Raw genomic sequence first — 24,372 nt, 5'->3', positions numbered from 1 at the left:
GGCGCGCTGGCTGGGAAACCCGGAGGAGCGGATGGGCGGGGCCCAGACGTCACCTAGTTCAGACGTCATCCAGGGCCGGCCTTTCCTCGGGATTTAATTCTGGCCAGTGGTTTTTTCTTTTTACTGAGCGCCTGCTGTGTGTCGGGCACTGAGTGTACTAAGCATTGGAGAAACAGGTGAACGAAGCCGGGACAAGTCCTTCCGTGTGTATCGACCTCTAATCCTTGCCCTGGTCCGGCGGGCGGGTCGTCTATTCCTAACGTGTGTATTTCTGGAGACCCCAAGACGTGAAGGGCTGCAGGGACTATGCTCTCCCAGAGTCTCTTCGGAGTGCGGATCCCTTGGCTTAGGCCACGTTCCCCGTTCCTCTAAACCCTTTCCGCAACCATGTAAGGAGAGGCAGCTGTTGGGGGCGTTCCCAGGATCTAAAGATAGCGGCCCCTGCCTCGGATTCCAAACGCCTCGGGGCAGCGGGAGCTGCCATGGCACGGTAAGTGCTTCTGGCCGCCTCTTTCGCTAGAGATTCCTTTCCCCACGTTTTCTGGGCGCTCCAGGTTCTGCGAGGTCCCATGGGAACCCCGGACCCCAGGTCTCTGTACCCTTGGGGTGGTGAGGGGAAGTGTGACCTGAATGTTCTCCATAACTCCCTACCTCTCTACTCTCGCACTTTCGGTTCTCCTCAGGTTCATCTTCACCGCACACCCCAGTCTCGTCCCTCCCCTTCCACCCCCTTCTGTCTTATTTAGCTCCGCTTTGACCGTGCTACAGCATAAAACGTCCCTGTATTTTCCTCGACCTTTCCCAAATGCCCTCAGTCTTCCCTCTCGCACCCCTATGAAGACCCACCTCAACTCCTCTTCAGGCAGCATGCTCGGACCCTGTGGTACGACAGGCCCAAGTATGTGTTCATGGAGTTTTGTGTTGAGGACAGCACCGATGTCCACGTGCTCATCGAAGACCACCGCATTGTGTTCAGGTAATCCCCTCCCCCTCCCCCACCGCCAGGGCCTGGCTTCTTGGGAACCTTTCCTTTCTCCTAATGCCCCCACACTCCACACTCAGCCTCCTCGTCTCCTTAGCTGCATTGTCTCCTCAGCTGCAAGAATGCCGATGGAGTGGAGTTTTATAATGAGATTGAGTTCTATGCCAAGGTGAACTGCAAGGTAAGTTAAGGGTGGGGTGGGGCAGTAAGGGCTGGATGGGAAGGCTGCTTGGGAAACGGAGATTCATTCTAAACCTCAGACCCTAAGAATGATGCTCTCTATGTGGCAGGACTCCCAGGATAAGTGCTCTGGCCGCTCCATTACTTGCTTTGTGAGGAAATGGAAGGAGAAGGTGGCCTGGCCCCGACTCACTAAGGAGGATATCAAGGTGGGTGTGCAAGAAGTGGCCGCTTTTTCTCCTGTGCTCTATCTGTGTACCCAGGTAGGCAAGTTAGGTCTGGGACTCACCCTTGGCTCCTTTCCCACCAACATTCAGTTACTCACCAGGTCCTGCCTATTTGACCTCCTAAATAGAATCCATGATTTAATCTCTTCCTAATTCAGGCCTTATCCATTACTGGGTGAGGTTTGTTGCATATTTTCAGCACCACCCTCAATCCATCCTCTGCATTCCTCGCAGGATGGTCTGTTTAAAACACACATTTGACCCTGTCACTTTTCCTCTTAAGACCCTCCAGTGGCTTCTTTTCCCCTAAAAGTTGAAAATTGGCTGCATGCTGGCTGGATCTGCCTCTCAAATTTGTTTTAGCAGTCTTCAAAGTGTTAAAAATTATTATTATTTTTTTTTTTTTTTTTTTTTTTAATTATTTTTTTTAATGCTATTCTTGTCTGCTTACATTCTTTTTTATTTATGTATGTATGTATGGCTGTGTTGGGTCTTCGTTTCTGTGCGAGGGCTTTCTCCAGCTGTGGCAAGCGGGGGCCACTCTTCATCGCGGTGCGGGGGCCACTCTTCATCGCGGTGCGCGGGCCTCTCACCATCGCGGCCTCTCGTTGCCGAGCACAGGCTCCAGACGCGCAGGCTCAGTAGTTGTGGCTCACGGGCCGAGTTGCTCCGCGGCATGTGGGATCCTCCCAGACCAGGGCTCGAACCCGTGTCCCCTGCATTGGCAGGCAGACTCTCAACCACTGCGCCACCAGGGAAGCCCTAAAAATTATTTTGATGGGCTACTGACATTTAAAAATGTGGAGATTTCAGACATCCCTGATGGCTCAGTGGTTAAGAATCCACCTGCCAATGCAGAGGACACAGGTTGGAGCCCTGGTCCTGGAAGATCCCACATGCCGTGGAGCAACTAAGCCTGTGCGCCACGACTACTGAGCCTGTGCTCTAGAGACCGCGAGCCACAACTACGGAGCCCACGTGCCACAACTACTGAAGCCTAGAGCCCGTGCACCGCAATGAAGAGTAGCCCCCGCTTGCCGCAACTAGAGAAAGCCTGTGCGCAGCAACAAAGACCCAAGGCAGCCATTAATTAATTAATTAATTTTTTTAAAATGTGGAGATTTCACCTTTCAGCCGGAACCGCCATTTTCCAGTAACTCACCAAAATGACCAACACAAAGGGAAAGAGGAGGCCACCCACTATGTGTTCTCTAGGGCTTTTAAAAAACTTGGAAAAAAAAAAAAACAAAAAAACAAAAAAACTTGGAGTTGTTCCTTCCATGCGAATCTACAAGAAAGATGGTATTGTAGATATCAAGCAAATGGGCTCTGTTCAAAAAGGAATGCCCCACAAATGTTACCATGGCAAAATTGCAAGTCTACAACATTACCCAGCATGCTGTTGGCATCGCTGTAAACAAACAAGTTAAGGGCAAGATTATTGCCAAGAGAATTAATGTGCATATTGAGCATATTAAGCACTTTGAGAGCAGAGATAGTTTCCTGAAATGTGTGAAGGAAAATGATCAGAAAAAGAAGGAAGCCAAAGAGAAAGGTACTTGGGTTCAGCTGAAGCACCAGCCTGCTCCACCCAGAGAAGCACACTTCGTGAGAACCAATGGAAAGGAGCCTGAACTGTTGGAACCCATTCCCTATAAATTCATGGCATGATAGCTATAAAGAAAATAAAAGATCTAGATTGTAAAAATAAATAAATAAATACATAAATAAAAATTAAAAAAATAAAAACGTAGAGATTTCACCTAAAAATCCAGATTCTCAGCTTCTCTTGGAAACTGGAGACTCTGGCCACACTGGTCTAAATTCCCAAATGCCTAGAGTTGGAGCTTGAAATGGGGCATGCATTCCACTTCACTTCACTCCTTTTCGTTATCTCCCTGACACTCTCAGGCATTTGAACTTGTAGCTTCTGCCATTTGGGTTAGAGTCTAAGCACCTGTATAGCATGGCATATAAGCTGATGACTTGGCTGTTCTTTCCTTCTGCAGCCTCACACCCCTTTACTCTCTGCCTCAAATGTCACATTCCAGCCACAGCAAACTGCTTGCAGCTGTCTTCCACACACCAGGCTATTATGCACCTCAATACCTTTGCTCAAACTATGCCTTCTTCCTGGAAGGTCTCCATCACCACTACCTTTGCCCACCTAACCCCTGCTTATCCTTCAAGGTCCTGCTACTCCAAGAAGGCTGGCTTCCTATAATATCCCCTACAGAACCCACTGTCATACTTTCCACACTGTATTATAATGATTTATTTACATTTCCCTTCCCTACTTGCTTCTTTTTTTTTAAAATAAATTTATTTATTTATTTATTTATTTTTGGCTGCATTGGGTCTTCATTGCTGCGCGCGGGCTTTCTCTAGTTGTGGCGAGCGGTGGCCACTCTTCGTTGTGGTGCGCGGGCTTCTCATTGCAGTGGCTTCTCTTGTTGCAGGGCACAGGCTCTAGGTGCGCGGGCTTCAGTAGTTGTGGCACTCGGGCTTAGCTGCTCCGTGGCATGTGGGATCTTCCTGGACCAGGGCTCGAACCCGTGTCCCCTGCACTGGCAGGCGGATTCTTAACCACTGCACCACCAGGGAAGTCCCCTACTTGCTTCTTGATGGCTGGGACTGTGTAGTGAACATTTTAAAAATCCCAGTGCCAACCACAGTATGTGTTCAATAAATACCTGTTAAATGAACGAGTAAATAACTTCTTTCCTTGTCTAAATGTGGGAACTTGGAATATGGGCCTCAAAGGGTTGTATCTGATTCCAGGGAATGCTGCTTGGTTGACTCCTAGGATGCTATATGATACAGTTATCTTTCTAGATGTGTTACCTTTCTAGTCAGTTGGCTCCTGGAGGACAGAGTTTCTATGCTTTTCCATCCCCTACAATGCCTGGCATTGTGCTTGGCACTTAGTAAGTTCTTGGTAAATCTTTGCTGCTGCTGCTGCTGCTGATGTGGCAGCCTGGAGGGGGGTTAACTAAAGGGGTGCTGTTGGGAAGATGATACCCCCATTGACCCTCTTTTCCCCAAGCATGCTCCCACACACATACCCATACTCATTTATGCACTTCTGCTGCTGCCTTCCTGGCCTGTGACTCTCTGTGCTTTCCTCCTGCAGCCAGTGTGGTTGTGTGTGGATTTTGATAACTGGAGAGACTGGGAAGGGGATGAAGAAGTGGAGCTGGCTCAGGTGGACCATTACGCAGAGGTAATGCCGTTTTCTGCCTATCTCAATCATTCTCTGTGACTCTCTGCACACATTGCTCTGGAGGATTGTCGTCAGGGCTAGGCAAAGGGATATGATCTCCCCAGGCAGGTTGCTCAATGGTGTGATAGTCTTTATGTTTTGTGCAATGTTTATTTAGTAGGGATGAGAGAAGTGAATATTCTGTTAGTGAAATTGTATACATAGATTCATTCACTGTTTAGAGTAGAGCCTGTGTTCCGAAAAAGTTTGGCAAAAGCTTTTCCTACTTTTCTGTAATTCTTGTTCTCTCTTCTATTTTCTTTGTGTATGTGTGTGTGTTTTTCCTGAGCCAGATAACTTCATGGGAAGCTCAAACTATGCAGTATAAAAATTCACATCACAAAATAAATCACCAGTCCCCAATAAATTGCACCGTGCTATACGATATTTGGTTTCCGAATTTCAGCTATTTATTCAAGTTGCAAAAACACTAATAGTAACCCGGATTAGTAAGGAGGTGTGTGTGTCTAAATTTCCTTTTAAAAAGGGGGTCAATTTCATATACACACTGCTATAATTAAAATAGATAACCAACAAGGACCTACCATATAGCACAGGGAACTCTGCTCAATATTCTGTAATAACCTAAATGGGAAAAGAACTTGAAAAAGAATAGATGCATGTATAGGTATAACTGAATCACTTTGCTGTACACCTGAAACTAACACAACATTGTTAATCAACTGTACTACAATATAAAATAAAATTTTTTAAGAAGGGGTTATCAATTTACTTTTCTCCAGTTCATTCCAGTGATTAATTAGGGGCTTTAAAGCTGGGGCAGTTGTTTGCCTGGGACCATTTTCCTGTGGTCCGTCGATATGCAGGTTGCTCTTCCTTTGCCCCTTTTCTCTCTTGTGACTACTTTTCTCTTCCCACCAGCTTTTGGAGAAGGTCAGCACCAAGAGACCTCCCCCTGCAATGGATGACCTGGATGTAAGTAAAGCCTGCTCCTTAACCTTTCCCTTTCCTTTTAGCCCTTAAAAATAAGATACTAGAAAGCTCCTGTCCCAGTCTCTAGCACATAGTGGTTCTCAGTGCATGTTAGCCAAATCTGAATTTGACACAGGAGGTCAAATGTTCTTCTTCATGCTCTAGAAAACCCCAGTAAGACCCTTGTCCCTTCTATCTCCCCTTCTGCTTCTCCAATCTAGGGCAGACCTGGCCCTGTTGACTATCTTTATAGCTGTCAGGACCAGTAGTATTCGCTGAAATTCTGGCATTAAATGATGCATGGCACAGTGCTGTTTACTTAGTACAAGTGTCTTATTTTATCATACAAAATTTAAATCCTTCCGTGTTAGGCTCCCAAGATGTTGTGTGATTCAGAAAATTACCAAAGAAAACCTGGAGAGCTGGAGGGAGTGAGCAGCATTTGTGAACATAAATGTCCACTCTTTGCAGACTCTACAGGTGCTTTTGTCTTTTTTTTTTTCCCCCAGGATGATTCTGACAGTGCGGACGCAACAAGTAATTAACTTTCTGTGACAGCAGAGCTGGGGAGGAAGCTGTGGCTATCTTCCAGTCACTCTAACAAGCTAGGGCCTGGGTCTTTCTCAGCTCTTTGGCTGTGCGCCAGGGTCCTCTGGGATCTCCGAACTTTCCTAGAAGCTCTTTATTAAGGGTCCTCCTTCATGCTTTATTTCTATTTCCTAGGCACTTGACTATGGCTGCTGCGTCAGATGACAGGATAGGAGAGGAGTAGACAGGTGGGGCTTCTGACTTCCTACCAGTTGGCTGTAATCTTTGTGTTTGGGCCACTCATCAGGGCTTTCTGGAGTATTTGAGCCTCTGTGTGTGTGTATGTGTAAGAGCAAAAGCCATAGAAGCAGCATATAGATTATAATAAATCTGTAGGAACTGTTCTGTGTCTCTTTCCTTTTCGTACTTCTTCCTCCTAGAGGCAAGCCTCTTCCTGTCTATAGCTCCTCTCCAGTGGAGAGGTGGGTGTCAGAGATCCTGGCCCTTACTGTCAAGATTGGAAGAAGAAAGATGTTGGGAGCAGACTTGTAACCAAGCTGGGGAACTTTCCCATGCCCAGATCTTCAGAGCAGAAACCAGCCTTTCATTGTATAGCTAATACTGCCACCTCTAGAACCAGCCAGAAACCCACCTTAGCTTCCTGCATACTCCAGAAATATCTTTACATGTTTTTTTTTTTTTGTACTTAAAAAGCAGTTAGGCCATTTATTGGCACTAGGAGAGCATTCCTTTAAATATCTTTACACTTTTAAAGCTAATTGTTACATTAGTTAATGCCTATGTCTGTTTACTACTCTATTCATCAGCTACCCCATTCATCCACAAACATTTTCTGAGGGCCCAGTGTGTACTTAAACTGTGACTTAAACAAAATGCAATACTCAGGCTTTGCCCTTGAATTCATGGTAAAGTACTGAGATTTGTTAAAAAAAATTAAAATCTAAAGTTTATTTCAGTAATATATGGACATAGTTTAAAAAATTAAATAGTATAGAAGGGTGTAAAATTTAAAGTAGAATTTGCACTCCCTCAATAGCTGTAACCACTGTTAACAGTTTCTTCAATAAATTTATATATTTATGTCTATATCTTTATATCTATATATTATACCTGTTATAAATTCCATAATACCTATAATTTATGTTATATAATTATATAGTTATATATAAAACATATCTGGAACATAAATATACACAATATCATGTATTGTTTATATACAGTACAATATATCAATATATTAAAATTTAACACATATAGGCAAATGCAATGTGTCTGTGTGTACACAATGGGAATCATACTATTAATATACATCTCGTACCCTGCTTTTTTTCACTTAATATGTATTGGAGCTCTTTCTAAATCAGTATACATAGATCTGACTCTTCTTTATGGCTACATGGTATTCAGTTGAATATATTTTCCATAATTTAACTGGTTCCTTATCAAGGGATATTTAGGTTGTTGTTAGTCTTTTTCAGTTTTCAAACAAGGCTGCAAGGAACAGTTTAAAAAGTAGATCCTTACATATTTGGCAAGAATATCTGTAGGGTAAATTTCTTTTTTTTTTTTTCCCGGCCACACCACGTGGCTTGCAGGATCTTAGTTCCCCAACCAGGGACTGAACCTGGGCCCTGGCAGTGGAAGCACCAAGTCCTAACTGCTGGACCACCAGGGAATTCCTATAGGGTAAATTTCTAGAAGTAGAATTGCTAGGTCAAAGAGCCGATAAACATTTTGAAAGCTGTTGCCAAGTTGCTTTTAGATGAAATCATACCAATTTTCACTTCCACCAAGAGTGCTCCATTCTCCAAAACCTTTTAGATATTTGCCAAGATAAAATTATACTTGGTTTAATTTGCTTCATTTTTTTCTTTCTGGCCACGACGAGGGACTTGAGGGATCTTAGTTCCCCGACCAGGGATTGAACCTGGGCCCTCAGCAGTGAAAGTACAGAATCCTAACCACTGGACCGCCAGGGAATTCCCTGGTTTAATTTGCTTTAAATTATGAGATTGCTCATTGTTTATTAGTGATTAATATTTCCTTTAATGTGCTCTGTCCATGTCTTTTGCCCATTTTGATATTGACATTAGTTCTTAAACTTAAAAAATAACAATGAAAATCTGTATTTGTATCATGCTTTACAATTTACTAAGTATTTTAATATCATCTCATTAAAAATTTTGAACTTCATATCAACCTTGTAAAATAATTAAGTCTTCTCTTAATAGGTGCTCAAACAGGTCACAATAAGTGGCAAAGCTGGGACTTGAACTTGTATAGCATATGTCCCCTTGCCCACAATTCTGAAAACTGAAAATTTCTAAAAACTGACTTAAAAAAAAAAATTAACACCAAAACTCATCCGGCAGCAAAACGTGACCTAAAATGATGTGAGGCTATTTATAGTCTTTGTTTATTCCATTTAGCGTATTTATTTCTCAGCATAAATATTAATACGTTTGATCACATGGAGTTGCTCCAGAGTTCCAAATGGAACACATTACGTAACACATGGGTATGGTCTGCATTACTGCCTAAAATCAGAAAAACCCTAAATTCTGAAACATCTGGGAACTTCAAGCTTTTTATTACTTGATTTAAAAGAGCAGAAAGTTAATCTTAACTTTTAATCCATTTAACGTTTTAAGGCACCGATTGCAGTTAAACTTCTGTTAACTTCTGTTAACCTCTTTATTTGCACTGTCCAATCCCGTAGCAATGGTCACACGTGATTATTGAGTACTTGAAATGTTGCTAGTCCAAACTGAGATGTGCTGTAAGTGTAAAATACATACCAGGTTGCGAAAATCTTGTACGGGGGGGAAAAATACTTATTTTAAAATACACATTACAGGGCTTCCCTGGTGGCGCAGTGGTTGGGAGTCTGCCTGTTAATGCAGGGGACACGGGTTCGAGCCCTGGTCTGGGAGGATCCCACATGCCGCGGAGCGGCTGGGCCCGTGAGCCACAACGAGCGGCTGGGCCCGTGAGCCACAACTGCTGAGCCTGCGCGTCTGGAGCCTGTGCCCCGCAACGGGAGGGGCCGCGATAGTGAAAGGCCCGCGCACCGCGATGAAGAGCGGTCCCCGCACCGCGATGAAGAGTGGCCCCCGCTTGCCGCAACTAGAGAAAGCCCTCGCACGAACCGAAGACCCAACACAGCCAAAAATAAAAAAATAATAAATAAATAAATAAAGTAGCTATAAAATTAAAAAAAAATACACATTACATGATGAAATAATATTTTGGATATGGTGATTTAAATAAAAACATTATTAAGGGACTTCCCTGGTGGCGCAGTGGATAAGATCCTAGTGCTCCCAATGCAGGGGGCCGGGTTCGATCCCTTGTCAGGGAACTAGATCCCACACGCATGCTGCAGCTAAGAGTTCGCATGCCACAGCTAAGGAGGCCGCCTGCCGCAACTAAGACCGAGTGCAACCAAATAAATAATTAATTAAAAAAAAAAAAAGAGCTTTAAAGAAAAATTAACATATGTGGCTTGCATTACATTTCCATTGGGCGGCGTTGCTGTCTATCCAAGCCAGTACCATCCCCACTTCGATCAGGCGGGCTTCCGCGGGGCCGAATTACGTACATCCCTGGGGTCCAACGGGGCCAAACAAAGTGCTATGACAAGTTCAGGCCGCAGTTTTGTTCTGTCTTGTCTTCTGATTTTCTTCAAAGTCTTAAAATAGTCCCTCAACAACCCTGAGCGCCTGCACTTCGCGTTTTCAATAAATTTGCCCAAACCACACCCCGTTCTTTGCCCTTTTGCTTCTGCGCAGAGACGCGCCCGGAATGAAGATTGTCCCGCTTCGCTCTCCGTCCGGCGCCAGGCGTTTCAGTGTGCAAGGTTAACAGCGTCCTGGGAGAGCAGCGATGGCGTTCCGGTGTCAGCGGGACAGCTACGCCAGGGAGGTGCGGCCGGCGGGCGGGAAACCTGATGCTCCGAGCGGGTGTGGCGGTGCGGGGAAGAGGGCGCCGCGTGGAGGGGGCACCGAGCTGGATTCAGTCCCGGTGCGCTGAGGGTTGGGGTCGGGGCTTACTCTCGCATCCCTCTCTACCCAGTTCACCACCACCGTGGTCTCCTGCAGTCCCGCGGAGCTGCAGACCGAAGGAAGCAACGGCAAGAAGGAAGTGCTGAGCGGTTTCCACGTGGTGCTGGAAGACACGCTGCTTTTCCCCGAGGGCGGGGGACAGGTACCAGGCCCGTCCCTTCCCCTTTCCTCCTCCCCCTTCCCAGGAAGCCCCTAATTCTTTCTGAGCAGGTCGGAAATGCTCTCCTGGTCCTCAGTCCCAGCTGTAATGAATACAGATGGAAGTTAGTTAAATTCAGTTCATTTGTTCATTCAGTAGGTATTTATCAACAAATAGTTATCTGTCCGTAACAAATGCTAGGTACTAATTCAAGCTCTAAGGATAAGAGCTGAACAAGAAAGTGTCTCTGCATGCGTAGAATATTTATTGGAGAAAATAGACAAAATGGTGAATAGATAAGTAGTATGCCGGTATGATAAATGCTATAAAGAAAATTAAAGGTCGAGGGAAAGAGAGTGATGGGATGGCCTCCTAGGTAGGGGGCAAGTTATTTCAGTCGAGAACTAAGTGAGGTGAGGGGGTAAGCCATTGCCATTATCTAGTGGTGCTGGTGGGGGGTGGGGAGTATTCCGGGGAGGGAGAATAAGTGCAAAGGACCTGAGGTAGGAATTCGATTAGGGTGTTTGGCATGGACTGAAAAAGTTCCCCCTGAAGGAGCACAACAGAGGGCAGATTTATCAGTGCTGTGATGGGGTAGGGGCAAGGTCCAATGAGAACATGGGAAAGGAGAATAATAACACCAAAGGTGGGCATTGTGGGAGAGGCTTTCCCAGCCGAAAGAATAGCACAAAGGCAGGGAAGCCTGTAAGAATCTGACAAGTCTAGTTAACTGCAAAATAGTCCCGTATAGTTGGAGCCTCTGGTGTGTGTTGATGACAGGCTGGAGATGGCTTTGGAAAGGTAAGTGGGGGCCAGTTCAGAGGGCCTTGAAGGATGTGTTAAGGTGTGTGGACTTCATTCAGGAAGCTGTGGTGAGCCATGGAAGTACTTAGGCAAAGAAATGATGTGAGAGAACATATTCAGTAAACTTGATTGTGAGAAACTTCCAATATTTCCCAGCATGGAGCTTTTCTGATCTGCTGAAGGAAAACCTGTGCCCTCAGGTATCCATAGCAGGTCTCATTTTGTATATCACCTCTTCCAGGAAGTCTTCCCTGATTCCCCAAGACTGTTAGGTTCCTTTTCTTTGAGCTCCTCTAAAACAATGTACTTTTTTGAACTATGGCATGTTGTAGATCATATTGCAGTTGCCTGTTAGCATGTCTCTGTTCTTCTCCAGATTTTTCAGTTCCATGAGGGACCATGTCTTATTTACATTGTATTCTTGCGTAGGCACGGTGTCTTGTAAGTAGTTGATATTTTGTAATATCTGATATTTTTAATGAATATTTTTGAATTTAATTCTAGTAGCAGTGTAGAAGCTAGAGTGGAAGAAGGGAGAAAAATTCAGGTCAGTTTGGAGACTATTGAAAGATAAAAATCTAATCCAAGGCAATGAGAGTGAGAATTAAGTTTCTTTGGGTTTTACTAAAATTTTCGTTGCTGTAGTTACATTTTTTTTTCAAATTTTATTTATTTATTTGTTTTCGAGTTCCATGTGCTATACAGTAGGTTCTCATTAGTTATCTATTTTATGCTATAGTTACAATTTTTGTATTCAGTCTGTTATTTTGTTCTGAAGAACAAAAGGTGTTCCAAGTGAAGAGGATAGAGAGAGTCCCCTCTTGAACAAAGTGGACCACCTCACTTGGCATTGCTTCTTCTCCCTTAGGGAATCTCAAATTCTGGGTGTGTTTCTCCCAAACTTTTGCTAGAGGGTCTTTGTATCCAGGAGTTAGGGTGAGCCCTGCCTGCTACCACCGATTATTTTTACTTCTTTCCCCAGCCTGATGACCATGGTACAATCAATGACATCTCTGTGCTGAGAGTGACCCGCCGGGGCGCCCAGGCTGATCATTTCACCCAGACACCTCTGACCCCTGGGACTGAGGTACAGGTCCGGGTGGACTGGGAACGGAGGTTTGACCACATGCAGCAGCATTCAGGTAGGTGGGGTGGGATGGGGCAGTTGCTGCGTGTGGGAATGTCACAGATGTTTGAGACGTGCTTTGGGTCCTCTAGGAGTTAACCTTTTGGAAGAGACAGACATATTCAGAATCAGCTCCAGTTCAGGCAAGATGTGATAAATGTTACAAAAGCAAAATGAGCAGTTAAAGTAAAAGTATTAGAATAACTGCTGGATTTAAGTATTACTAACTTCCCACTTGATATCTATATCTGTATATGTCTCATAGCCTTCTTAAACTCAAAATGTCCAGAATGGAATTAAAAAGCCACCCCCTCCCCCAGATCTGGTCTCCTCTTCGCCTTCAGTATGTTCAGTGCATGGCATCGGCATCCACCCAGTTGCTCAAATCCTGGAAGTCAGTTCAGACACTTCTTTAGGGGTAGCCAGTCAATCTGAGTCATGTCGGTTTATTTTCTAAATACTTCTCTATCTGCTTCCACTGTCAACACAGTCAGCTCTCATTGTCTCTCCCCAGCCCTCTGTAATAGCATCCCGGCTAGTCTCCCCATGTTCATTCTTGTCTCTTTGCAACCCATTGTCCACAAAGCAGCCAGAATATTTTTTAAAAATGAAAGTCTGATGAGGCCACTCCCCTGCTTGAAAGCTTTTCAAAGGCTACCTGTAGCTCATGATGAAGCCAAACGTCTCGCCATGGGGCACAAGGCCTGCCTGGGCTGGCGCTCATCTACCGCTCCAGCCTCACCCGGTGCTCCTGCCTCCCGCTCTCTGCATCCTGGCCATGCTGGCCTTCTCTCCATTCCTTGAACACATCCTGCTTCTTTCCTCCTTCAAGGCCTTTGGCTGTCTTGTTCCCTTTGCCTTCACAGTTGATTCCTTCTCCTCCTCCTCCTCCTCGCTGTCATCGATCAGGGATAGCACTATATCTCTAGTGCCAAGCCCCGTGCCTTGCACGTGGTAGGCACTTGATAAATTTTTGTTGAGTGAATGAATCTGGCAAAATTAGAACTCGAGTTCAAATCCTGCCTCTGACGAGCTACTGTTGCCTTGGCAAGTTATTTGATTTCTCTAGACCTTGGTTTCCTCATTCAAGAAATGGCATCATAAAACCTCTTGCAGAATTCTCCTGAGGATTTTCAATAAAGTATCTCTCAAGAGTATTACCCAGTGCCAGGCAAGTCTTCAGCAGGAGAATTTCTGTGATGACATTGACATTGGGATCGTGTCACTCATGATCACTTCTCACTTCTCCCATCTCCTCCTCTTTCTGCTCAGGGCAGCATCTCATCACTGCGGTTGCTGATCATCTGTTTGGGCTGAAGACAACATCATGGTGAGCAAGAGGCATAAGCCTAACTGTCAGGCATGGGTCCCTGACTGCTGGCTCCTTTCCTAGTAGTGAGTCAGGGGTAGGAGGATAAAAATCCGTTGTGCTCACCTGTTCCCTTCAAAGATGGGGTGGTGGATGACTTTGTGTTTTCCCTGAGAAACATCTCCCTTTGCTTAAAAAAGAACATGGACTTTGGAGCTCAGTGACCTAGGGGGTGAATCCTTTGAATGACCTTGATCATGTTCCTTATCACCCCTCACCTGTAAAGTGGAAATGACAGTCCCTACTTTGTGCCATTTTTGTGAGGATTAAATAACAGCATTTACATGAACATGCTTTGTAAACGATAAACTTCTTTCTATTATTAATTGTCCCCATCAGCATCCTGTGACCACTCTACTACTTCTTGCAGGGAGTTAGGGCGACTCCGGAGTGTCATCGAGCTGGACAGCCCCTCTGTGACTGCGGAGCAAGTAGCTGCCATTGAGCAGAGTGTCAATGAAAAAATCAGAGATCGGCTGCCTGTGTATGTGCGAGAACTGAGCCTGGATGATCCCGGTGTGGAGCAGGTGAGGGGAGAGCCAGCAGGGTGGCTTCTGTAGAGTGGCCCTCCAAGGGCTCCTCATCAAAATTCAGAGAGCCCTCCTCCCTCCCTTGCGTTCCAGGTGAGGGGCCGGGGTTTGCCGGATGATCATGCTGGGCCTATTCGAGTTGTTACCATCAAGAGCGTTGATTCCAACATGTGCTGTGGGACCCACGTGAGCAATCTCAGTGACCTTCAGGTAGGTGAGGAAGGGCTCTTGAGTGGGTGGGAGAGAGGGTGTCGGAGGTCGGGGATCACAGCAGGGCTGGGAGTGGTAGAGGGGGACACCTGAGGGGTCCTGAGTGAAATCACTCTGTGTTGCTTCCGAGCCAGGGGGGAGGTCTTGATCTCTCCTGCCCTTGGGTCCAACACCTGCTGCGGTTTATGTGTGTGTGTGTGTGTTTTACTTCCTTGCCTCATGTAGGTCATTAAAATCCTGGGCTCTGAGAAGGGGAAAAAGAACAAAACCAACGTGACCTTTCTGGCTGGGAACCGGGTGCTGAAGTGGATGGAGAAGAGTCACAGCACTGAGAAAGCACTGACAGCTCTGCTGAAGTATGCCCCCTTCCACTGCCTCCTTTTCTCAGCGCCTGGGCAGCCCGGAGCTTAGCCTTCCCACCTGTACGGCAGACAGAATACTTTATCTTTAGGGGTAGGATGCAGGCATAAATGCTAAAGTGCTTTGGATAGTCAATCCGATGCACACAGAATGGTTTCTTCCTTTACATCCTCTTCCCCAACAGCCTGAGGCTTCCTTGGAATGTCCCTGGGTCCCATCAAGAAGGGTGCCATTGATTTATGCCTGACACCAAAAGCAGTTGGAAAACTGGGCAGACCTCCACGAACCTTTCTCTTGCAGGTGTGGAGCGGAGGATCACGTGGAAGCAGTGAAAAAGCTACAGAACTCCAGCAAGCTCCTGCAGAAGGTGATTTATCCAGAGAGGGTGGCGAGGGTGTGGGCTCTGCCTGGAATAGGCTCCCCAGACTCAGCCCCTCCACCTAACTGGATGTGCAGCATGTTAGAGGGCAGTGAGTGGGGAGGGGAGGGGTGGAGAGATGGTGCTCTCTCTGGTTACCCTTTCCCCACCTGTCAACTGAGTTATGGCATCCTTTTCAGAACAACCTGAATCTGCTCAGAGACCTGGCTGTGCACATTGCCCACAGCCTCAGGAACAGCCCAGACTGGGGAGGTGTGGTCACATTACACAGGTGAGGCCAGGGGTGCTAGGCTTAGGGCTCAGCCTCTCCCCTGTACGCAGTGCAGAGTGGGAGGCGGGTCGCCCCTGGCGTTCTTAAGGCTGAGAAGACCCGAAAAAGTGTGTTGCCTTGCAGATTTCCTGGGTTTGATATAAACATCTTCACTGTAACTTTCATTAGAGCCTTCCCTCATCTCCTTTGCCATCTAACAGGTCTCCACTTACCCGGGTGAATCCTGTTTAAGGGAGACAGAAACAAACGCAGAACTTGTTATAACGTGCCGAGGCTTAGCAAGATGCCAGGCTGGCCCTCAGCACTCTCTTTCTCTGGGACTTTGCACAAAAGGCAGCAGTGTGGCCAGCCTCACGAGGAGGAGCTGGGCTTCCTGCAGTTTCCTAGCTTCCCTTGCAACTTGGATCTGATGTCTTTGCCCTTTGTTTTAGGAAGGAGGGTGATTCTGAGTTCATGAATATCATCGCCAATGAGATTGGGTCAGAGGTAAGAGGAGCATGAGGTTCTCTGCCCGCCCCGGGTGGAGACCTAATGAGGGGCGTCAGGTTAGCCGAGGTCCCTCCGCATGAACACATGAAGAACAGGGAACAGAAATTCATTCAACGCTATTTTCTCAGCACTGACTCTGAGCCAGGCTCTGTTTTACGTGCCAAGCCCGGTCAATGGTATTGATGTTTCTGGGGCTGTGACATTTACCAGCTTCAGAGCTCCTTTTATCAGAACTGGAACTCCTCCATGCCACCCACGTTTATATGTGCTGAGGGCTGATTTCAGAAATACGGGGGTTGGCTAGTTCCTTCAAAGGCCATCCCTTCAGTTTTCCTTTGCTTCCTGCTTCAGCCACCCGTCCCGGTCCTGACCAGAGCTTAGTGGTTTCCAGGTCTCTCTTTTGCATTCACTCTGGAAACACTTTTGGGACTATCTGCTCTGGGCCAAGCAGCGTGTGTGTATCTCTCTTCTTATTTCTGTGTAGAGAGTACTGATTCTCAAGGAGCTCACTCTTGAGTCTGGGAGACAACCGTGTATGCCGACATTTATAATTTAGGGTGGTCAGTGCTAGAGGCAGAGGAGCGCATTCCCTGAAAGGCGGGGGAGGCTTCAGGGGAGGGGCCTAGAAGACTGCTTAGCGGTCATCGGCAGACAGGGGAGCCGAGATGGCCAGGCAGAGGGAAGCACGGAGGTTTCAGCGGTAGCAGACACAGGGTGCAAGGGGCGGTGGGGGAGTGGGGTGACCAGGCTGCAAAGTTTGGCGGGAGTCAGATCATGAAAGGCATTTTATGCTTGGTCGTGGTCAGCAGCCTCCTGCCCCTGCTTAATATTCAACCGAAGTTCCTATAGCCATTCTCAAAGTTTCTTGTCCCTAGTGGGCCCCAGAGTGGAGGGGCTGCCTTACCTTCAGCAGGAACATCACTTGTGGTTTAGGAGGGAAAACCTGTGTTTCTTTTAATTGAGATATAATTGGTATGTAATATTGTATAAGGTGTACACTGTTGATTTGGTATCTTTATATATTGCAATATGATAAAAGTCTGTTCTTGAGACTGAAGAGAGTGCAGTTTAGGGGGGATTGACTGCACGTCTTTTAAGTGTCAGGGCTCATCTTCTTGTCTTCCATCCTAGGAGACCCTCCTGTTCTTAACTGTGGGCGAAGAGAAAGGTGCTGGACTCTTCTTACTGGCAGGGCCAGCTGAGGCTGTGGAGACCCTGGCGCCCAGGTAATCTTCCGTGGACTGCTTTGCACGGGTGGAAGAACCTGTAAGCCTAACCTACTAATAGCACCCTTGTCGGATGCAAAGGGCCACCACATCTGCATCTCACTTTTTTTTAAAAATAAATTTATTTATTTATTTATTTATTTTTGGCTGTGTTGGGTCTTTGTTTCTGTGCGAGGGCTTTCTCCAGTTGCGGCGAGCGGGGGCCACTCTTCATCGCAGTTCGCGGACCTTGGAGCACAGGCTCCAGACGCGCAGGCTCAGTAGTTGTGGCTCACGGGCCTAGCCACTCGGCGGCATGTGAGACCTTCCTGGACCGGGGCACGAACCCGCGTCCCCTGCATTGTCAGGCAGATTCTTAACTACTGCGCCACCAGGGAAGCCCCTGCATCTCATTTTCATTCACATCACAGCCATGTGATGTTGCCTGAGCAGAAATAATGATCACCACCATCATTCCCAGTTTTACAGATGAGGGACAGCACATTGTGTGCCTGAGATCTCATGGTTAAAGTGGCAGAACTGAGACTCGAGCCCAGGACTTTCGGCTCCAAATCTCACATGCTTTGTGTGTTTTCTTTTAGAGATTGAGATTCATAAGTGATACATGAACACAGGTGCTGGATTCTCACTAGGCAGATGAAGCACCTGCTTAAGCCATCAGCAAAGCAGAGGCACAGACAAACTTGGGGAAAAAAATTAGGGTTTTGAAACTGAATCAAAAAAGGTATTGATGTAGTTATTATAGAAAAATTAGAATTGTGTTGGACTTTTTTACTCTTATATTGTTTATATTTTCTTATTTTAAATTAGATATGGAGGTGGAGTGCCCCATATTCTTTCTGGTATTTAGGGTTTTTGAAGTCCTGATTGGCTCTGATGAATATGTGTTCATTGTAAAACACTGAAGGAAAACAGAAGTATTTAGAGCAGAGGTTCCTGACAGGCAGCCAGCTGTGGCCTATAGACTGGTTTGGCCTGTGTACTACTTTAAATTTTCAAAATTAGTTGCTACATTTTAAAATTAGGAGATTTTTACTTAAAAATAGAGAGTTCTAGCTTTTCTCAAAAAAGGAAGAAAAAAAGGCACACTCTTGCAACACTGGACTCACGATCCTGCAGGTTAGTATCTACGAGGATGTGAGCGGGGGCTGCCTCTTCAGACAGCACAGGCCCGGCCAGTGCCATAGGCCCACCTTTCTCCCTCAGCCCCAGTTGCTTCCCTGCTGTTCCCACAGGCCTTTGTGTCTACAGCTCTTTACTCCTAATTACGCTCGTCCTGCTCCTTGGAAGTTGCCATAATTTAGCCCGTTTCTAGACACTTCTATTGTTTCCAGTTATTCACTCTTTTTTTTTTTTTAATAATCATTAATTAATTTATTTTTAGCTGTGTTGGGTCTACGTTGCTGCGCGTGGGCTTTCTCTAGTTGTGGCGAGGCGGGGCTACTCTTTGTTGTGGTGTGCAGGCTTCTCATTGCGGTGGCTTCTCTTGTTGCGGAGCACGGGCTCTAGGCCTGCAGGCTCAGTAGTTGTGGCCTGTGGGCTCTAGAGCACAGGCTCAGTAGTTGTGGCGCACGGGCTTAGTTGCTCTGCGGCATGTGGGATCTTCCCGTACCAGGGCTCGAACCTGTGTCCCCTGCATTGGCAGGCGGATTCTTAATCAGTGTGCCACCAGGGAAGCCCCCAGTTATTCGCTCTTAAATAAACATGGTACCCATATCTTTGTGCACATGTGCAAGTATTTCTAGAAGCCATTTACTTTTTCTCTCCCCCCAGCCCAAGGGGAAAGACTCAGGGCTGCCCTTGGTTTTGCTGTGACTTTTCCCTCAAAGACCCCCTCCCTGACTATCTCTCTGCTCCCCAGGGTGGCTGAGGTGCTGGAAGGCAAGGGAGCGGGGAAGAAAGGCCGCTTTCAGGGCAAGGCCACCAAGATGAGCCGTCGGGCAGAGGTGCAGGCGCTTCTCCGGGACTACGTCAGCACGCAGAGTGCAGAGGAGTGAGGGCTCGGGTGCCTCCCTGGTTGTCCGTTGACAGCCGGCCTCCTGTGACCACAGAAGGAGTCTCTTGGACAATAAAGTAGTTTGACTTGAAATGATTGTGGTACCATGTATATTTACATGATGGATATGAATTTATACGGTATATTCCAGTGTGCTTATGTGATCAGTGTCTTTGTGAATAAACAGCTTTATTTTTTTAAATTTATTTTATTGAAGTATAGTTGATATATACAATGTTGTGTTAATTTCTGCTGTACAGTAGAGTGATTCAGCTATACATATATATACATTCTTTTTCATAATTTTTCCAGTATGGTTTATCACAAGATATTGAATATATTTCCCTGTGCTGTACAGTAGGACCTTGTTGTTTATCCATTCTATATATAATAGTTTGCATCTGCTCATCCCAAACTCCCAATCCATCCCTACCTACCCCCCACCCGCGACCCCTACTATGGCATCCACAAGTCTGTTCTCTGTGTCTGTGAGTCTTAAACAGCTTTCTAATTCAGCTCCTGTTAGGCACACCCTATCCGTGAGTGTTATGTTGATGAACTGTAGTAATTTATCTAAACCCAGCTGCAGTCTTTCTTCATGTAGAAATGCAGCTGCCTAAGATGTGAGTCAGGCCAGAGGCTCGGCTTAGGGCTTAGTCTCACATCTCCTTGTTTTCTCTTATTTTTTCCTTATTTCTTTTCCTAGTCTTGTGTTTCAGAATTAAAAGGTATCAATGACTTTGTAAATAGGTCAAGAGGGCACAAAAATATATAGTAGAAAGATGTTCCAAGTCTGCTATTGAGGCAGGAAAAGGATGGAAAAAGATACCAGGCAAGAGTAACCCAGAGAAAGCTGGGGGCATTATTAATATGAGGTAAATGAGATTTTAAGGCTATAACACTTTAAGAATCATTATTGGCCCCGCCCCCCCAGAAAAAAAAAAAAAGGAATTCCCTGGCGGTCCAGTGGTTAGGACTCGGCGCTTTCACTGCTGTGGCCTGGGTTCAATCCCTGGTGGGGGAAGTAAGATCCCGCAAGCTGCACAGCGTGGCCAAAAAAAAAAAAAGATAAAATAGTTCTAAATTTATAGTTATCTAATAACAGCCTCAAAATACATAAAGCAGACATTGACAGATCTAAAAGGAGAAGCAAATCCATAGTTGGTGGAAGATTTAAAGTCATCTTTCAGCAGCTGATAGAACAAGAGGAAGCATTATCTCAAGGTTAAGAGCATAGACTTTGGAGTTTCACAGACCTGAGTAGTCCTGGCTTCATGCATCTATAGGTGGTAGAACTATAACAAAAAGCAAGGAGTTGATTTTAAAAGTCAGGACAGCATTTATTGATACTTCTGGGGAGGGAGTGAAGCAGGACGAAGAAGGGACCCAAGGTGGGGGTGGGAGGGTGGTTTCTGGGGTGCTGGCAGTGTTTTGTTTCTTGACTTGGGTGACAAACATAGGGCTTTGCTTTATAATTATGCATTGTTGTCTACATTTATGATTTATTCCATGAGGTTATATTTCACAATTTAAGAATACAACTTTAAAAAAATCTGGTTCTGTTGTTTACTCGGGAAAGTTATCTTGCCTTTTCAACCTTCACTTTCCTCACTGGTGACATGGCAGTAATGGGGGTGCCTTGATCTCTGTGGTGTTGGGAAGTAACATATTCAGTTGTAAGTGCTCAAGGAAACACTGGATTCCCGGAGATGACCTAGAATGGGTATTTTTGATTACCTAATGTTCAGTTCCTCCTTACCTGCAAATCGAGGATTGGTTGTAACAGCAGGAGCAGCTGCACTTCTGCCACCGCCAGGTGAGCTGCATCCCTGGGCGGTGCCCCTGTGGATGGACGTGGGTGCAGGCACCTCCTATGCTTTCCCAGGTTATTTTGGAGCTATGATTGAGGCCAAGGGAGGCGTCTTTTGAACCCAGCAGCTACCGGTGAATAGCTTCAGATTAGTTGTCTGTCTCCTTGTTCACACAAGGACTTTATTCAGGTAAAATTCCCACATGAGGACTTTCTGCTGCGTTCCTGCTAGAGAAACTGAGGCAGGCAGGGAGCGTGGCTTCATAGAATTTGGCTGGATGGAATTGAGTGGTTACCTAGTGCAGTGGCTTTCAAACTTTCGTCTTCAATTTAAAGGAACCTTTTCTTCATGAGTCTTACATATAACAGCCCAATTCGGAAATGGATGAAAACTGTGTTGATCTGGTTGGAAAAAGGAGTGGAGGCTTGGAGTTTTGCAGGAGCTTAGGAGGGCCCTGAGGTACCCCCATGGAGCCACAGGGCACAATTTGAAAACCATTGATTTAGTGTAACTACCTTATTTTATAGATGAGAAGGTTCAGGGAAGTTAGGTGCCAATGGGTATATAATTAGTAATAGTATCATAGGGCAATAAGCATCCAAGGTAGTTAAAAAGATTAGCTTCACATTTAACAAGTATTTTTTCATGTGCCATTCCATTTCAAAGTATAGACCAATCCTCCCAAACAGCCTCTGTGTTTTCCCTCACAGGGCATGTCAGCTTTGATGTTTGTGCTGGTCCTATAAATCAAACTTATGGTTGAACCCTGGGTCTCCGGATGAGGTTATGTGCTTACATGTGCATGTGATATACCTCTAGGAAGTTCAGGGTGGATACAGCTCTGGTGGGGAATCATTTTCTCTTCCTGTGTCAAGAGCCCCTAAGGAGAGAATGACGGTGTCCAGTTAGTTTTCTCCCAAAGTAAAAGAAGCTAAAACAGCTTGTCTGGTAAGACTGAAAGCCACAAGGCAGCCTACTTGGCAGGGACAGAAGTCCAGAATCTGAGACTTCAGCTGGAGCCAGGAGGAGGATGAGTGGGAGAGCTGGCCTGCAGGCAGGTGGCCAGAAGGAAGAGAAATTTGAGTTTCTGGGGCAAAATTTAGGCATTGATGTTGCATCAGTAGGCTGCGGAGGGGGTATGAAAGGCATCAAGAGATTTTTTTAAAATGTATTTTTATTTATTTTTATATTTTTAAAAATTTTTGGCCACACCACACAGCATGCGGGATCTTAGTTCCCCAACCAGGGATCAAACCTGCGCCCCCTGCAGTGGAAGCAGGGAGTCTTAACCACTGGACTGCCAGGGAAGTCCCTAAAAAACGTATTTTAAAAGAGTTTTTCTCCAGCCCTGCCCCTGCCCAATTTTCCTTGCCAGAGACAACCACTAATTTCTTATATATCCTCTGGCAGTATTTTTTTCATAGATGTGTATAAATCTCCCCTCTTTTGAAACATAATGTACACTCCTCTGCATCTTGCTTTTCTCAGTTAAATGAGTATCATGTTTTAAAACAAAACCGTAGTGTAAAAGTTATGCAGTACAAAATGGAATCGTTGATGAGAGACGGGGAAGTATTATTTGCTTCACAGAAGGGTTCCTACTTACAGAAGGACTGAGGCAGGATTCCCGTGAACAGAGACCCAAAGGAATTCTTTTTTTTGCTGGGGGGTGGGTAGTTGTTTGTTTGTTTTTTGGCCACATGGCTTGTGGGATCTTAGTTCCCCGACCAGGGATCAAACCCGGGCCCCCTGCAGTGGAAGCGTGGAGCCCTAACCACTGGACCACCAAGGAATTCCCATGAGTTCATTTTCTTGTGTGTGTTATCTCCCTCTCTCCCTCTGTGTTTCTGTTTCATCGGGGTGTAATAAAAATAGCAGTGAACTGGGCTTCCCTGCTGACGCAGTAGTTAAGGATCCGCCTGCCAATGCAGGGGACACGAGTTCGATCCCTGGTCCAAGAAGATCCCACATGCCGCGGAGCAACTAAGCCTGTGCACCACAACTACTGAAGCCGACGCGCCTAGAGCTCGTGCTCCGCAACAAGAGAAGCCACCGCAATGAGAAGCCAACGCACCGCAACGAACAGTAGCCCCCGATCACCGCAACTAGAGATAGACTGCACGCAGCAATGAAGACCCAACGCAGACAAAAATGAATAAAATTTATTTAAAAAAAAAAAAAGCAGTGGACTGGGGCTACCCTTGCTTGCCACCACTCAGGTGGGTTCTGGTCACATAGGCTTAGAATGACCATATCATTTACTATCCAAACTTGGGGACTTCTAAGAGTGAAAGGGGTGCTCCACACATCTCTCCAGAACCACAAACCAGGTTGGTCTCAGGCAAACCCAGGGTGTATGGTTTCCCTGCTGAGACTCTCCCTTACCTTCAATTTCTTGACCTGCAAGTGGGGATGTGAACACGGTGTCCTAAGAAAGAAGGAATTTTCTGAAATAACTCAATTAGGAAAATGCATCAACATTTGAGCTAATTATGTGAAAACAATAACTAGTTGTGTAAAGGAAGGGAAAATAAAGCAGCACATTTTGAACTGGTGATGTCATTCACACCTGTCAAAGAGGCCCTAATCCAATGCCCTGGGGAGAGGTACAGTTTGTATTCAAGGGACAGGGTAGATTATCTTTTGTGAGGTTCACCAGAAAATCAAGCAGAGTGAGTTTGATCATTTACTAGAGTAACAGTAAATGAGGACCAAGAGAATAATAGGTATTAATTAGCACAAAACGTGGTAGAGTTTTAGGTACACATATACACACATAGATTGCATATTCTGGAACATTGCTAGAATCCACTTTTACAGCATAGAAATAGTGAGAAAGGGCTCCCTCTTGGCTAAGAAAGTTTTATGACTTAAGTACCCATAAATTGCTGAAGACAGATGCCGTGGCTCACACCAAGGTGAGGGTCTCCTTTGTAACTATGCGTGCACATGTAGGTGCTGGATCAGATTTTAGTATGAAAGACAAAAGACATCAGATGAAAGCTGGACACAGAGCAGGAGACAGCCTGAATTCAGGCAGGCATCGTGCCTAAATGTCCTGTAGCTCCACCCCTCCCTTTAGTCCTGAGTGGAAACGAGAGAGCCAGCCAAGTTATGCTAGAATGCCAGGTCTTTTCCTTAATAAGAACTTAAATAAACTGCAGAGCCCTGCTGGGAAAACAGACAGCTCAACATACCCTAATGAAATACTCTTGCAGAAAGCTTCTGTGGCTCCCATTCCTTTCCTGAATGGGATCCAAACTATGACTAAAGTTCCTTCGACAGAGGGCAACCAGGGCTATTTGGGAAAGAGTGATGGAAAGTTTTCTTCTTTTTTCCAGAAAGGTCTGCCCCTTCTGTGAAGACTACTGCTAGCAGAGTGCCAGACTCTCAATGTCAAGGAACAAAAGTGGGTCTTGGTGAACTGGCTGGTGTCCAGAGCAGAAGATGCGCTGATAGTGAGAG

General features: G+C 45.8%; 2 protein-coding genes across 6 annotated transcripts; both read left to right on the top strand.

Annotated features, from left to right (window-relative positions):
- Nucleotides 1-77: 77 nt before the first annotated feature.
- Nucleotides 78-6,513, top strand: PTGES3L (prostaglandin E synthase 3 like). 5 transcript variants are annotated; one of them, XM_036836111.1, is made up of 8 exons: nt 147-490; nt 863-976; nt 1,097-1,163; nt 1,273-1,371; nt 4,523-4,612; nt 5,534-5,587; nt 6,094-6,121; nt 6,308-6,513. In XM_036836111.1, exons 1-8 carry the CDS (start codon nt 483-485, stop codon nt 6,313-6,315), a joined length of 468 nt encoding a protein of 155 aa, XP_036692006.1. In that variant the 5' UTR covers nt 147-482; the 3' UTR covers nt 6,316-6,513. The 5 variants fall into 5 exon arrangements, with proteins under 5 accessions (XP_036692005.1, XP_036692007.1, XP_036692006.1 ...); XM_036836110.1 differs by having other exon boundaries at nt 78-490; nt 6,094-6,513; XM_036836112.1 differs by lacking the exon at nt 6,094-6,121 and having other exon boundaries at nt 144-490.
- Nucleotides 6,514-9,765: 3,252 nt separating this feature from the next.
- Nucleotides 9,766-19,251, top strand: LOC118886419 (alanyl-tRNA editing protein Aarsd1). The gene is made up of 12 exons (XM_036836108.1): nt 9,766-10,057; nt 10,208-10,339; nt 12,123-12,282; nt 13,539-13,596; nt 14,006-14,162; nt 14,259-14,375; nt 14,601-14,731; nt 15,036-15,102; nt 15,294-15,385; nt 15,817-15,871; nt 17,006-17,100; nt 18,962-19,251. The coding sequence occupies exons 1-12, from the start codon at nt 10,019-10,021 to the stop codon at nt 19,095-19,097; spliced, it is 1,239 nt and encodes a 412-aa protein (XP_036692003.1). The 5' UTR covers nt 9,766-10,018; the 3' UTR covers nt 19,098-19,251.
- Nucleotides 19,252-24,372: the final 5,121 nt, after the last annotated feature.

This window comes from Balaenoptera musculus, chromosome 20 (genome assembly GCF_009873245.2).
Source record: "Balaenoptera musculus isolate JJ_BM4_2016_0621 chromosome 20, mBalMus1.pri.v3, whole genome shotgun sequence".
NCBI lineage: Eukaryota > Metazoa > Chordata > Mammalia > Artiodactyla > Balaenopteridae > Balaenoptera > Balaenoptera musculus.
The sequence above is the reverse complement of the archived record's forward strand: the minus strand, read 5'-3'. Positions and strand labels throughout refer to the sequence as shown.

Bases quoted from the DNA above. Each gene is read 5' to 3' on its own strand.
- PTGES3L (XM_036836110.1), top strand. The intron at 977-1,096 runs GTAATCCCCTCC...TTGTCTCCTCAG, and splicing joins GACCACCGCATTGTGTTCAG to CTGCAAGAATGCCGATGGAG. The intron at 1,164-1,272 runs GTAAGTTAAGGG...TCTATGTGGCAG, and splicing joins ATGCCAAGGTGAACTGCAAG to GACTCCCAGGATAAGTGCTC.
- LOC118886419 (XM_036836108.1), top strand. From the start codon at position 10,019: ATGGCGTTCCGGTGTCAGCGGGACAGCTACGCCAGGGAG. The intron at 14,376-14,600 runs GTAGGTGAGGAA...TGCCTCATGTAG, and splicing joins GCAATCTCAGTGACCTTCAG to GTCATTAAAATCCTGGGCTC. The intron at 15,103-15,293 runs GTGATTTATCCA...CATCCTTTTCAG, and splicing joins CCAGCAAGCTCCTGCAGAAG to AACAACCTGAATCTGCTCAG.